The 15,103-nt window shown below is 42.6% G+C and overlaps 1 protein-coding gene across 3 annotated transcripts in view; it reads right to left on the bottom strand.

Moving 5' to 3' along the window:
• Nucleotides 1–229: 229 nt before the first annotated feature.
• kcnc3a (potassium voltage-gated channel, Shaw-related subfamily, member 3a) overlaps nucleotides 230–15,103 on the bottom strand; it is a 39,681-nt gene continuing 24,807 nt past the window's right edge. Inside the window, exon 5 of one of the 3 annotated variants that reach the window (XM_028412668.1) lies at nucleotides 230–1,306. In XM_028412668.1, coding sequence (XP_028268469.1) covers nucleotides 1,293–1,306 — 14 coding nt within the window. In that variant the 3' untranslated portion in view covers nucleotides 230–1,292. Of the gene's footprint in view, nucleotides 1,307–6,279; nucleotides 6,599–8,343; nucleotides 8,498–15,103 lie in introns of those variants that run through there. The other 2 variants (XM_028412667.1, XM_028412666.1) reach the window with 2 other exon arrangements.

The raw sequence follows: 15,103 nt of genomic DNA, 5'->3' as shown, positions 1-15,103 counted from the left end.
TAAAAAAAAAAAAAGTTCCTACCTTCTCCCATATCATCCCCCAGAGGTATGTGTGGTCTGCAGAACCCCCCCCCCCCCCTCCCTCCCCTCCCCCATTTCCCCCCCTCTCTTTCTCTCAAAAAGGAGGAAGAAGGAGCTCCTCCTCGTCCATCACGCCCTCGTGTTGCTGCAGGAGATGCTTATTTTTTTTTTCTCTTTTTGCACATATTAGCAGCCAGTTTACGGGGTTTGGTGATGACGGTGGTGGTGGTGGGTGGGTGTCTTTGCATTGACATTGCTGGGTGGGGGAAAAAAGAATAAATAATTCTAGAAATCTGCCCCCCCCCCCCCCCAACCCTCGTCCATTGTTTCTTTTACTGTCTTTCTTCTTCATGTTTTAATTGGTTTCATTCATGCCATGCAGAAAGAGGAGGAGCAGCAGCGATGCTGAGATGCAGGGAAGAAAGGGGAGGGTGGGGAGGGTGTGGGGGAGTTACCATAAAGACACGTGAGGGGGAAAGAGATAGCGAGAAACAGAGAACGAGGGTCGATCACGCCTTCGTCCTCACTTGACGCCTCCTTCAGAATGCCGTGGCCAGTTTCTCTGGTCTCTGACGGTCACCCAGCTGTGTCCGTCCATGTTTTTTTTGTTTGTTTTTTTTTTAAATTCCATCAGGTCCATCAATTGAAACTCACGTCCTAAAATGATCAGCTGAACTTAAGTCCTGGTGATGTTCAGTCTCCTGGAAGATTTGCATGATATCAAAAAGACAGGGTCACGTGTGATATGGCTGGCTTCTTCTTTTTTTTCTGATATGTATGAGTAGACTTCAGCCTGCTTCTTAGAGGTCCTGTAGCTCAGAGCAGAGAATCAGCAGGGCGGCCCAGCGGTGATGCTGGATCCGTCTCTGCCTGAGCTGTTTAGACATCACAATGGACCACCCCTCACCTTGCATAGTGCTTTGGGAGCTGAAACAATGGAACATTTAGTGGAAAATCAACAGCTTCTTCAAATCAAAAGACGGGTCAGTAAAGCAGATGACACAGTTTCCTTGTGGAGGTCTGTTGGGAGCGTCCATGCCTGCGGTTGGTTCTGAAAATCAGTTCAAAAGAAGCAGATATATGGCTTGTGTGTGTGATCAAAAGCATTTGCATATGATGATGATGATGATGAAATGTTCAGGTGACACCGTTGTTTTCTCTTTCTCTCTATCTCCCTCCCTCTTCTACAGTGAATCCCACTGGGAGAGATGGAGGAGCAGCAGTTTAGAGTTTTTAATTTTCCTCTTCTTGCAGAGAAAGGGTCGGGCGGGTTAGAAACTCAGCACTGAAAGGGAAGAGAAAGGAGACATTAGTGAAGATTTGAAGTCAATAAATGACATGTGAGATTCTGATACCAGACCAGGACACGGAGGGTTAATGTGGTGAAAGTTCACCTTATTATTATAGTTTTTTTTTTATATTCAGCATATCAATGTGCTATCTAATAACATCCAGGTCTGGTGCTGATCATAACACCGGTGGGTAAAGTAATGGTTTCTCTGGGTCTTATAATCTTTAGTTAAAATGATTAGATCTCTAAATAAACTTGTTTTATGACATCATCGTACATATTTTTTAGTAACATTCTCACTCTCAGCTCATCACATATGGATGCTTGACAAGTTTCCTCAGGTCATACGATAACGCTGCAGTGTCAGTGTTTATCACACACGGCAGCACTTCAGCGTCCTCTGTGAGGTCCTACACATACAAGTCTATGACTTTTGACTCAGATTCTGATTCAGAATTGTAATAAATTAAATTAAACAAGTGTTTATTCTATTGGACTACCCTGCATGTTAAAAACAGACACCAAAGACAACCTGACCAGGCATTTTATATGAGACGTGTCAAAAGTGAGACCTGAAAAAGAGTGATGTCACCTGCTGGTAGGTCCAACGATACCAGATATAACACTTAAAATGGTAACAATAGTAACAATTACTTTCTCCACCACCACAATAAATTGAAATGATTTTCATTTCCTTTGCTAAATATGGTTTGATGTCATGGAGTCCTGAGTGTGACCACACCACACACAGGCCTGTTTGCCAAAAGCATCTTTTGTTTGCTGCTGCTCATCTCACATTTTGGACTGTCGTGCAGTCTTTTTCTGAGCCACTGAATTTATCCTCTCTTTCTGGAACTTCAAACCACATGCCACTGTCTTCATCTGCAGGTGGAGCTGTCAAGGTGGTAATCCAAAAAGAGAAGTTTCTCATATTTACCTAATCAATGTTTATATATATATAGTTTGAAGAACTTAGACAGTGAAGGTTAAATGAAAAGTCCTGGCCTTAATATTACTGACAGGCAGTAAATATTTGAGACAGCTCATGAAACATAGGATGGTGTCGTGCCCGACACCACCTCAACCTCTGTTTCTACAGGGATTAATACAGTTTATCTTAATCTTAATCCTAATTTAGGGTTGGTGACCTCAGCCAGTTGGTTAGCCTGACATATAAAGTCAACCTGGCATACAGTTCTGTGTAACAAAGGCAATGAGTTAACCCTTGGAACACTGTATGGATATTTACAAATGGCTAATTTGGCTATAAATATCAGATTACTTCTCCTATAGGTCAGCAGAATCCACCTGCAGATGAAGACACTAACATGTGCCATGACTGCATCAACCTGTTTAACCCCAAAGATGCTGCTGGAAAAGAGGCTGCAGGAGTTCCTGTGATGTCACAGTGTCAGTGTGCCATTACAGAGAGCCTTCAAAATCAAAAGACTTCTACAACAGCAGGCTGAGTGTTCCAGATTGAATCTAAAGCTCCCGGCAGTGTTCGGTATCAAATGAAGGTTTGATCCAATAGAAAGCTGCAACGTAATTCAGTACAATAATGCAAGGAAATGATAGACCAAACACACCACTGAAGCAAAAACAAAAATACATCACTACAAAGCTGCCCAGCTAGCATGCAAGGAGACTGAACACAGAGCTCCAATATGACACACACTCTGTCTCTGTAACACACACACACACAGTTTGCAGTCCTCGGGGGGCCGCTTCAGTCCTCTGATATTACAAAGTTTTGGAAGCCAGACAGACACATTGAGATCAAATACAGAGGACCAGAGGACTGCAGCCAACCAGGACCAGGCTGAGAATCCAGACCAAGAGCTGAGAGTCAAACATCTCAGTTGGTGTGTGTCCTGCAAAAATCTACAGACCAGACCTTGGCCAAATATATAAAACAATTTTTATTATCCCACTTTAACCGTCAGACAGGCAGGTTTTTTTTTTTTTGCTGCATCAGGTCATTATTAATTTAATCCTGGTGCAGTTTTTAAACAGCTGTTTGCATGCACCTGTGTGGGATAGGACAAGCTGTAGTGATTGTGAAGGCTGTTTGACCCAGGTGTGGTACAAACAAAGACTACAACAAAAGAAGAAAAGAAAAATAACACACACAGAGCGGCACACAACACGAAAAACACACACACAAAACATAAAATGTCACATCAACACTAAACCACACAGAGGAATCAAGGGAAGAAGAACACAAGAAGCCGACAGAGTGCACAGAGAACACAAACAGTGAGGGACACATTCTTACATGGAGAAGTGATTTTTGCTTCTTTCTTTCTTTCCTCCTCCTCCTCCTCCTCATCATCATCATCATCACCACCACACTTTTCTGTCTTCCCCAAACTTTTTCTCCTCCTCTCCTCCCTCTGATGCTGCTCGGCTGACAGTCCATTCAGAACACAACATTTCACAAACACATTTGTTCCACCCCCACCCCCACCCCTCCCCCCACACACAACAAAACACCTTAGTTATTTTCATTTCAATCATTTGAATGTCCGGTCCTGTCTTCATCCTTAAATGAAGTCCACTCTCAAGCCAATCTTTTTTTTTTTTTTTTTTTAAATCATGTCCAATTTCACTGTTATCTTTTTTTGGTTTAGCTGTGAGAGGTGTCCGGGGTCGTGGGACGGATGGCGTCTTTTAGAGGAAAAGACCAAGAGGGGACAACACCGGGAGAAGACAGGAAGCACAGTTGGACAAGGAGGAACCGTAAAAACAGAGTACATGGCATTCACAGGCACAAAACAGGAAGCTCCACCTTTTTTTTTTCCTCTCTAGTCTCTATAGTGTGTTTTCATACATACAGTACAGCTTGGATGACTGACACAAATACCTGAGTTGTGAAGGAATGGAGGGAAGAGACAGAAGCTGGAGTGAGCATCGGTGATCATCTGAATACAGCCTCTGCAGTGTGCTGTCCAACCAACCCCTTTATAAAGGGTCTAGTCATGTGACTAAGTGAGCAGATCACATGTGGGAACTATGTTTTCCTTTATCTGGCATTGAACCATTGCACTGCAGAGGCAGCCACCTTCTGAACTCACAGCAGGTGTAGGCTAAAGGACAGGACGGGACATATGGATCACATGACACAGAGAGGTGATGAAGGTTGTGGGGAGGTACACTGGGAGGAGAAGGGTACGTCCTCTCTTTTGCAGAGACGATAATGGAAGAAGCTGGATGTTTGTTTGTTTTTTTCATTACTTAGCATTGGTTCACAGTTACTGCTTCTTTTTGCATATATCTGATAAGCGCAGCTGGACGTTTCATTTGTCTCCAAACCCGCACACATGCAAACCAGGACTTTGTTAGTTAACGAACTAAGCTTTTTCTTTTTCATTTGGAGGCCTTACATTTTGGTTTGAGAGCATGGTTAAGGGGCGCCTGTCTCCTCCTCCTCCTCCTCCTCCTCCTGTCACTATGTGCGTGGGTTTGAGACAAAATAAACGGCACACAGAGCTTTCAGAATCTTTGAAAATAAAGAAAAAAATCTACGATTGTTAATGATTCTCCTATCATAAGTCTCAATATCAATAAGAAAGCAGCTATACAAGACCTACTATAAATATAACCCCTACACCTATCCTGCAAAAATAAACTTTCCCTCCCTCGCCCGGCCCCGTTACAGTACCTAACTTGGTCTGACCTGACCAATAGCATCGTAGCATTTGGCATGCATAATGTCAGCCCGTCTCAGCACTTCGTGAGAAGTGAAGATTTTTTTCTTTTATTTCTTTTTTTTTCTTGTTTTTTTTTGTCCTGCATGCGTTTTGTTAGCGCATCGGTATGCGTCTAAATAAATACGTCCATACTCAGTCTTAGTAGTCTAAATGTTCTATACACATTCATTAAGCTTGACTAAAATCTTATCAAACCTCCTCACCTCATTAGTCATGTCAGTAACCTTATTGCTTCCAGTGGAAACCCATGCAGACTCATCTACAACGCAAACTTTACATTATGTACATCGTGGTGACAAAAGTGACGCGTTAAAGAGGTGAGGGTGAGACGATACACACGTCACAGAGTAAAGTGTGTGTGTGTGTGTGTGTGTGGGTGAGATTAGTGTAAAAATGCTTTTCATAGTGGGAATCTAATCTCGAACTTTTGTTGGATTAAAACATCCAAATCATTGGTTCATATGATGAAGGACAGGAAACAGGAAGTCCTGGACACATCAGAGTGAAGGAGCAGCTTCACATTTTGGGAAAAATGATTTTTGACATTCTTGCAGAGAGTTTAATGATGACTCTTTTAATGATTAAAATAGATTAATTTCTAGTGAAAAAAAATCCCAAATAATCTTGGAGAATGTAATTTTTCAGATGGAATACTTCAGTTTATGGTGCAGCAGTGTGCTTAATCTCCAGATTATTTGCTTTCTTCTATATAAAATCAATAAAAGAAGAATTGTGTGAACACAGTCCTTCGTAGGTTAAAGTGCATTAACCCCTGCCTAACTGAACTGGAGCGTTCTTTTTGTCGAATTTAATCAGTGACTCTCAGGTGTTGGCAGGCAGCCATGTGATATATTTATTTCTCCTTTTTAAATAATCCTAATCTCCCTCTAGTCCCAAGGAGTCTCACTCTCAGCAAGAAGTGAATCACATTGTTCCTAAAATGTCAAACTGGATCCATTACCTTCTCAATAGCTGCTCTCACCTTCATATTTAATATTTACTTTTTTTACAGTGAAATCAACACTTGATAATAGATTATAAACATTCTCTACAGATTAGCTTTCTCTACAGATTAAATCAGACCTATGGTGACTGTTGTCAGTGATGTCTCTCTGGAAATCTAACACAAGTGCTTAGCTGCCTTCTTAAGCCTCTCTGTTTCTTCACGCTAGCAGACGATGAAGGTGAGCAGCAGTATTGAGGAGTTAAACAGAGAATATTTCAGATTATTACCGAAACAAAAAATAAGGCAGATTATATATTATCATTTTCTTTTTTTCCTTAAGAAGGAAAAATATTCTTCCTAGTGGACATTTGTGCATCTTAATATAGAGGTAGATGCAGGTCTGGGAGGACACACACACACACATGCGCACACACACACACTCGTCATGTGTACAACACATCTGAACACACAGATCCAACCGTCGCTGACTCTTTTTTTATCTACATTGCATATTTCAATGTTTGTTCTTCTTGTCGCGCTCTCGCTCTTCTTCCTGTGCAGAAGTTCGCCGTCTGCTCTTCTTCTACCACGGGCTGTCGCTCCAGTAGCCGTTCACAGTTCCTCCTACTGAAGTAGCCGCAGCCGAAAACAAAGAAGAAGAAGAGATGGACGGACAGAAGAGGAGGGGAAGGGTGGGGTCCGGGGGAAATGGAGAGGTAAAAAACAGGGAAAGAAAGAGAAGCCAAAAAGGGAGAAAACTAAAAATATTGCCACTGGCTGCTGAGTCACACTGGAGTCAGTGCAAGTAGTAACGCTGTTGGCGGTGGTGGTGGTGGTGGTCATGGTGGTGGTCATGGTGGTGGTGTTGATGGTGCTGGTGGGATGAACTCAGACCTGAGGAAAACCACACTGATCACTCTCAGGCTGAGCCGCAGCGTCCGGAGAACACAGAGAAAGTTCCACCATCTTTCAAATATTGGAAAATATGCTGATTAGCTGCAGCCGGTCAGAGTGCACTTAGCTTAGCTTAGCATTAGGAAATAGATCCAGGGAGCAACAGCTAGTTTGCCTAACCTCAAAACAAACACTAAAACACACTAGCTGTTTAATCTATACACTCAGTTCAGTACACTTTAGACAAAGCTAAGCTAACTGTTTCCCTCTGTCTGTGCTAAGCCAGGTTTATATTTTACAGTGTCGTCCTGTGATCTCACAGATGAACGTTTTGTGTACTGTTCCTTTAACTCTTAGCTACTGCCCGAATGAAAGCACAACACAGAAACAAGCATCAGGTGACGGTGGCGAGGACCAGACTCTCCTGCTGTGTGACCTCATCTGCAGTGGTTTGCAGCCTTTTTGGCTTTTTACTCCTAAAATCATATTTAATTACAGACTATTGTACTATTTAACTGTAATATACTGACATCTCACTATTTTAGGCCTAAAAATGTCTAATTTCTAATGAATCGAGTTGCCTACCCAACATTTTCAAGTGATAAGAAGACATAAAAAAGCTCTAAGCTCTTCATTAAATATTATTTTTTCTACATAAAAACTGGTTTATGTTCTTTTTTGGGTTGTGTGTTTATCTACTGTTAATTTTTTTTTAAGCCTCCAACCACAGAACCAACATCTACTTAAATCAACTACTAAGTATCCTCCATGGACTTAACAGCATCAGTAGCATCAAACAACACTGATCACGTACACATATTAAAACTATATGTAAGCTATTAGCTATTAGCCTGATGATAGCCTGCTGTTCAGAGGGTAATAAAAGACACACCTAAACTAATCAGTCATCTTTACTGCTGATCTCCTCTGGGCCCCTCCTAGTGGGGAACCAGTGAACTGCACTAACAAGGGATGTTTTTCAGTGGGGGGGGGGGGGGGGGGGGGAAGAGGAGGAGGTGCAGTTTGTATAGAAAATGTGGGTCTACTTGCAGTGTGTGTTCTCTCATGTGTACAATCATGCATCCTGCAGTAATATGTGTGTCTAAGTGAGGCTTGGAGTTAGAAAAAATCTTTTTTATTCATAGCTACTCTTAAGTATCAGCTTTAAAGCATTGAAGTGCAAGTGCAGTCAAAATACAGGCAAGAAGTAGCACAGGGAAAGCTAGAGGTAAACTAACAGTTCTCTAAATGAACCTACACTCCATCCCTGTTAGTAAGGCAGGTGTGTTAGTGTACGTGTGTGTATTTTACAATACACTTGCCTAAGCGTCTATCTCTCTGAGCTAGCGTGTGGCTTTAAAAATGTTACCTCTCTCCAACAACTGTACATTCTTCTACACAAAAAGAAAACATGAGGGATGAATGAGGGATGAGAGACCAGCTAGGATGTAGTGACAATCCTTTTGTTTGTTGTCCTCTGTGGGCTTTGCTACAAGATGGAGGGGATGGGTGAGTGACATCGCCTAAGGCCGGGAGGCTCGAAGGTGGCGTTGGTGATGGGGGTGAGGCGCAGCGGGGCGCCCATCATCCCAGAGATGTTATTGAGGCTGCGTGACTTCTCATAACCCGTGGCTATACATGAAGATGACATGCACAGGTCAGAGGGGGCAGAGGTTAAGAGCGGGGGTTATGAAAGGTCATTCAAAAACAGGTGTGGAGCAGTGGAGTATAGTTCCCATGAGATGACAGATAAGTTGGAATGTGTTCATGACAGCAAGTAGTTGTCATGATATTCAGTGGTGTTATGTTATGTTATGTTATGACAGCATTGCACATCAGATATAGCAAATATAAACCATTTGTTACAGTTACAAGCATTTGTAAATGGAACAAAGTTGAAAACAAAACCAGCCCAAACCAGGTAAAATATTATAGACCAAAGGAGAAAGTTGGAAAAAGACAGACAGACAGACACAGACGGATGGACGGAGGAACAAATAGATGGCCAGACAGACACAGACAGACAGAGACAGGACAAAACAAGGAATATGGGTTAAGAAAAATCAGCTATCAGTTGCCACAATATCCCTTAGACACCTAGATGTGGGGCTCTGTAGCACCAACATGAACTGCGCAAAGGGAGAGAGGGTGCACCAGTCCAGTGGACGTACACAGGCCCCTTTGATCCAAAGACATCACGTCAAGTTGGAGTACGTGGACATCCACTGGACTACCTGCTCTGGGATTCCCAAAAGCACACACACGAGTGATGCCACACTCTGTCAGGAAAGAGCAAACATGGCCAGTCTTTTTTTTTTTTTTTTTTTTTTTTTTTGGGAAACTCAGATCAACTGAGGTGGGTAAATCATCTGGAGCTGAGCACAGTTAGAAACACACACACAATCCTTCCATTGTCACTGAAGAGCGTTTGGATCTCAGAGTCCAGGTGTTTTAGCCAGTCTACTGGTAGGAACAACAGGCTGCTGTCAACAGAGGACCAACTGAAAACACAACCCTCTCCACCAATAATATCTCTTCATTCAGGGCGCCAAATGAAACACATCTACCGCCATGCTAGCAGCACCGTGAGGCTGTATGCGAACACAGCTGTGCTCTCAGCAAAATCTAACATGCTAACATACTTACAGAGACGATGCTAACATGCACAGCTAGCAGGTTGTTCTATGTTCACCAGTTTAGTGTATTAGCATGCTGACGTTTGAGTGCAGCTGAGACTAATGGGATTCTTTTGGTGGCTTGATGTAGCAGGTAGGTAACCTCTAAACTTATTGTGTGGATTTTCATCTAGGGGGGTCTTAGGATTGCTAATAAATAGAGCTTGTGTGGTTAGATTTGTTATAAAGCTGCAGAGGAAGTATACAGTCATAATTTACTGTAACGATGTAGAAACAGTGAGTGGCTGATTCTAAAAACGTCACATGCGGATGCCAGCCTTCTCATTCATTTTTGATGACTTCACCGTCCCTGCAGGATGCACACATACACACAACAAAATATGGAATACAACTTTTTGTTGCTGTGTGATCGAGCTCCAGCATAATAACCAAGAAGGTTCCCGGTTTGATTCTGCCTGCATGGGGCCTGTCTGTGTGGAGTTTGCATGGTCTCCCTGTGCCTGCGTGGGGTTTCCCACATTCTAAAGACGTGCTAAATTGGCCATAGATGTGAGTGTGAATGGTTGTTTGTCTGTGCATGTTGCCCTGTGATAGACTGGTGGCCTGTCCAGGGTGTACCTGTAGGTCCCTGGGATAGGCTCCAGACTCCCATGACCCCCTGCGCTGCAGGACAAAGATGGATAGATGCAGTGCGAGAATTAGCATATCTAATAGATATGCTAGCATACCTTGTCACCTCACCAAGTAATGTGAGTATTATAGCATGTTCAACATGAAGTCTGTTTTTTTTTTTTTTAGATACTGTTCTATTCTTTACGGCTGCTGCCAAGTGTCATACAATGACTAGCTAGGCCCAAGAACACACAACAGTGACTAGGGAGTAACCTTCCGGTTACTAGACAACCCTGCTATACCACTGCGCCACTGTTGTCCCCTGGTGGTGCTACATATAGTATACTCTGCAGACCACAGTGACAGATCGGGGTCACATGTAGCCATGTGTGTGTGTAGCACATGTGTGTTAAGCTGCATCAGTATGTGAGAATGTCATGTACATGTACAGGTGTGCAGGTGTGTGCGCTGTGTGTGTAAATGGCGAGCAGCGTGTGTGCTTTTGTATGTTATGGCTGTAGACTATGATTCTGAAATGACTGACGAACACACTTCTCTCTGTTTAAACAGCTGTGTGTGCAGCGTCCAGTCCTGTAACAAGCAGAATAAATCAGAAGCACTGCGGCTTTTTAGCTGATTGGAACACACACACACACGCACGGACACATGCACACATAGCGGCCGCGCGGCTTTGATTGACTGGGATCAATACCCTGACCACTGCAACAATTTTCAATGACCTGTATAACCTGGACTCCCATCACTAGAGATTTGGTGAATAAGATTGTGATTATGTGCACAGAAGACGCAGCCAAGTGGCCATTTTCTCCAAAGTGCAACATCAGAACCATAAATCTTTCAAGTCTGGCTCATCAATGATGGACAGGGATCATCCCATCACCTTCATGGATTGGTGGCTGGGCTAACTGGGCTGGATTGTCCACAAAACATCAGGCCAGTGTGGGTCAAAGTGGAGACGAAGGTGCTTCAGATGTTTTAGGTGTTCCTTCAGGTTTCTGTGCTGATTTGATGTTTGTTACACAACTACTGACAGACAGCTGTGGACATGAACGGACAGCACTCTAAAAACCGTCATTGATGAAAAAAAAAATGCTGACCAGCAGTGTAAGGGTGGGGAAGGAGTGGGTGAGTGTGTGAGTGAGTGCTTTTATCTCTGTCATTAATCCTGCTGTTAAGCATAATTGCCAATTCTGAAACAAATTTTCACCCTTCCATGGAGTGATGTCGATCGCTGCCGCTGTTTCATGTACTGGAGAATCTTTTTTGGGGATTTTTGGTGAAGTATTTAAGTCAAGCTCTTTAGTTTGATAAAGGGGAAGGTCCAAGAGTGTTGTGTAGATGATGCCATTCAGTTTTTATTTGTGATGAATTAATGCACTTTCACGCAGGCGTGACTGCTGTTGATGCTTTTTTGAGCGATGCCGTCGCTGCATCTTGAAGCCGGCAGCAGTGAACAGGCAGCTGTGTGAAGGAGCAGAGCTCTGACTTCAGAACAGTGACATGCACACACACAGGCAGCATCACACCAGCTTTGTATTGGTGTTTAATGAACAAGCTAAGGCAAGTGATCTTGTTGAAATATGAAAAAAGTACATATAGCATTCTGGTTTATTTACTATCACACACTAACAATAAGTAATCTGGTTAATCTTGTTGTATGCAATCATCAGTCAGCTCCAGCCTGGCAGACTGTGTGAGGCTGATCTGAATACAGCAGCTGCACTTACATCACTGTATGGAAAAGTGCAGCTGAGATGTGCTTAGCATCCATAATGAGCAGCTCTCTGCAGTTTGCTCTGCAGCAGATGCAGCCCCGGCTGCTGTCCGTTACTTTATGTACCTGCCGTTGTGCTCATGTCCTTTGAAGCTATTTCATCTTGTTTATAATCTATAACAACCTGCTGCTTCCATTGATTAACTGTCCTTCTGCCATTGACCAGATGGCTTTTATCATTTACCCTTCAACCAAAGTAGCGTGTACAAAAAAAAAAAGAAGCTGGCTCGGAGTCGTCACACAAGGACAGCACGGGCTAGCCATCCTTTAGCCTGTGAGGAGGAGTGCTCTGCGTTCATATAGGTCAGCATCAGAGCGCTCATGGCAGAAGATCAGATACTTTAAGTACTGGGCAGTGCGTGGTTATCTCTTTGTGTACACAAGGCTATGTGGCTAAGTATCCACTTGTATAGCCTACATTCAGAAATTTGCTTCAAAGCAAAAGCAGAGAAGCTAAGCTGAGTTTAGCAGCATGTCGGTTACCTGTGCTGTGATGGCGACTTGTTGTACATACCTCCACTGAGTCAGACTTTAGTAACACAATAGAGAGGAAGCGACTGAGGAGGATATCCTGAAGATGGGATGGATAGACCAGTGTTACAGAAGAAGGAACAAAATTAATATATATATATAAATATATATCCTAACCTGCAACTTTTTCCTTGTTTTTAACGAATTCACACATTTTTTGTGCTTTTCTGTTGTACTAAAACTGAAACTTGGAATATGAGGGAGTTTGGGACAGCCTATGGGTTGAGGGACAAACATGGAAGGGAACCGAGCAAATATTATTTCAGCAACAATGTGCAAAACAACACGTGATCATGTGTTGTACTAAAAATGATCTGGTAACTAGCTGTGAATGGGCTGCAAGGCTTTGTCACTTATTGATTATATACATTTAAAGCTAAAGTTACTGCTGAGAAATAATATTTGCATTGAAGGTACACATATTAAATCCAATGTGAGGTCACTTTAAACATACATATACGCACATGTTACATGTTCTACATGTATGTATGAAGGGCAGAAAACACACAGGAAAGAAAAACTAAAATACAAAGAAAGAAAAAAACAACAAGCATGTGAATAAATAAACAACATCATGCATAAACAGTTAACTGTTGAACCTCTAAACCCCCGTACAGCAATTGTCCACTTGTAGATTTTTGAGCCAAAAGCGTGTGAGGAGTGTGAGGAGTTAAATTGTTTATCTGCTCTAAAATGAGCTCATTAGCATGTCTGGCTATACGAAGGGTTTATCCAATAGGCCAGTAAGGGTTAAAAGTAACAATGCACATCCCCTTACCCCCTTAGCCTAGAGGTTTAACCTTAAACAGTCTGGTTCCTTGCCCAGGAGGATGCTAACTAACCTCAATAGCTCAACACAAAGATGCTAGTGACTAGCATCAAGGCTGCTCTTTTGGCCAGGGATGCTTGTGAGAAGCATCAGGGGGCTAGTGCCTTTCCCCAGGATAATGACAAGCCTGCACATGCTACAGCTTCAGCTGTCTAACCAGCCATGCGTTAACACTATCCTCCCCAACAACACTGTGGCTGAATTGCTGTAACAGGGATAAAGAAAATAATACAATTTAAAGCCCCTCAGGGGAATCCGACCAGCGGCCACGAACCTAAAGGTCCATTAACCACCAGTTAAATGAAAGGAAAGGAAATGAGAAGATAATGAAATCTGATAAAGTGAGAATTCACATATAACTGTGTGGTTAGTGGTTAGAAATGAAGGCTGAGAGAGTGAAAGAGTTATGGCGCCGCATATCTTCTTTCATCAATGAGCCTCTAAGGAAGACTCAAGACTGTCAATGAAGAGAATCAATAGTATTTCTACAGAGAACGAGGACAGGCAGAAACAGAGACAGAGAGAATTATGGGAAGGGAAAAAAAAACAGTCAGGGAGATGAAAAACAAAGGAGCACCAGGGAGTGATTCATGTTACATTTCATCCCCTTATGTGACCTCCACCCAATTACTGATTAGGTTTCCTAATAAAAAGGGCAGACAGACGTGTACAGTATCATAATGCAGAGAATATCTGCAGCCTCTGAAACTAACGCAGTCCGGAGGAAGGTGCAGTCTCTGCCTTCGGAGGCTACACTGCACCAAGTGTTCGCTGCCCTGCTGCAGGTACTCTTGGTTTTACAAGGAAGGGGGAGACCGGCCGGTGTTCTCTAAGCATTCTTAGCGAGAATGCTTGGCAAAGTCACAGAAAAACAAAGACGTCTTTCTTAGAACGAAAGTATTGTGATGTAATTAAAGGCTACATTAGAACAGAGTGGGACAAGGGACTGGAAGACATGTATTATCCTGGTCTGTGCATCTCTCACTTTTTTCCAGCTCATACCAAGTAAAAAAAAAAAAAAGAGGCAGAAAAGAAGCCTGCTGTCACACAGTTTCTTCTTTCTTTCACAGATGTGCTCCTGATGCTTCAGATAAATTATTAATCTGCATTTATTGCCATGATTAGCCTAAAAAAGAGCCAGAAAAGACTTTAAAGCTGTGTGTTACAATCATGCAGATGCCAGTGTTTGTGTAATTACTCTCACTGCCAGAAGGGGGCGAAGAGGACCGTAAGCTTTACCAATCTAATTAGAGTGCAACGCAATCTTTAATAATGATGTCAGCAAGGTAGAGGAATCTGACACACCACTGAGCTGTGGTGACACTAACAATAAAGGACTTGGATGTCTTGCGGTGTGTTTTTATTTTGCACAGAAACTTGCTCCTTTATTTAAAGGAGTGAAGAAGCCATCAAAGCACAGCAAACAGAACTCCTACACTGCTCTAATACCTGCCTGCATGTTCGTCTCTTTAGGATTCAAGTTTTTGTCCCGACCAGCACGTCGCAGCTGCTTTTATTTCAAACAGCCGACCCCAAAAATAAAAACTGATCCCTAAATGTAAAAAGTCCAATTATGTCACATGTGATTAATCTCAACTACACTGTAGAATCTGCAGACTAAACCAGTGTATGTAAAAAACACATTAGCTGTTTTATTTTAGCTAATGTCGACGTCCAAAAGCATTACAGCAGTCAGTGTTCCAGCCCAGCCTGACAGAGTCCCGGTGGCTCAGATAAAAACCACAAAAAAAAACGTTTTCATGTCAAACTGGTTGTTTTTTGTTTTTTTGTGAATCAAATGTACAAAATTGTTCCCTGAGAGATCCAATCAGCTG

The sequence above is a fragment of the Parambassis ranga genome, chromosome 8 (genome assembly GCF_900634625.1).
Source record: "Parambassis ranga chromosome 8, fParRan2.1, whole genome shotgun sequence".
NCBI lineage: Eukaryota > Metazoa > Chordata > Actinopteri > Ambassidae > Parambassis > Parambassis ranga.
This window is presented reverse-complemented; position numbering and strand designations above follow the sequence as displayed.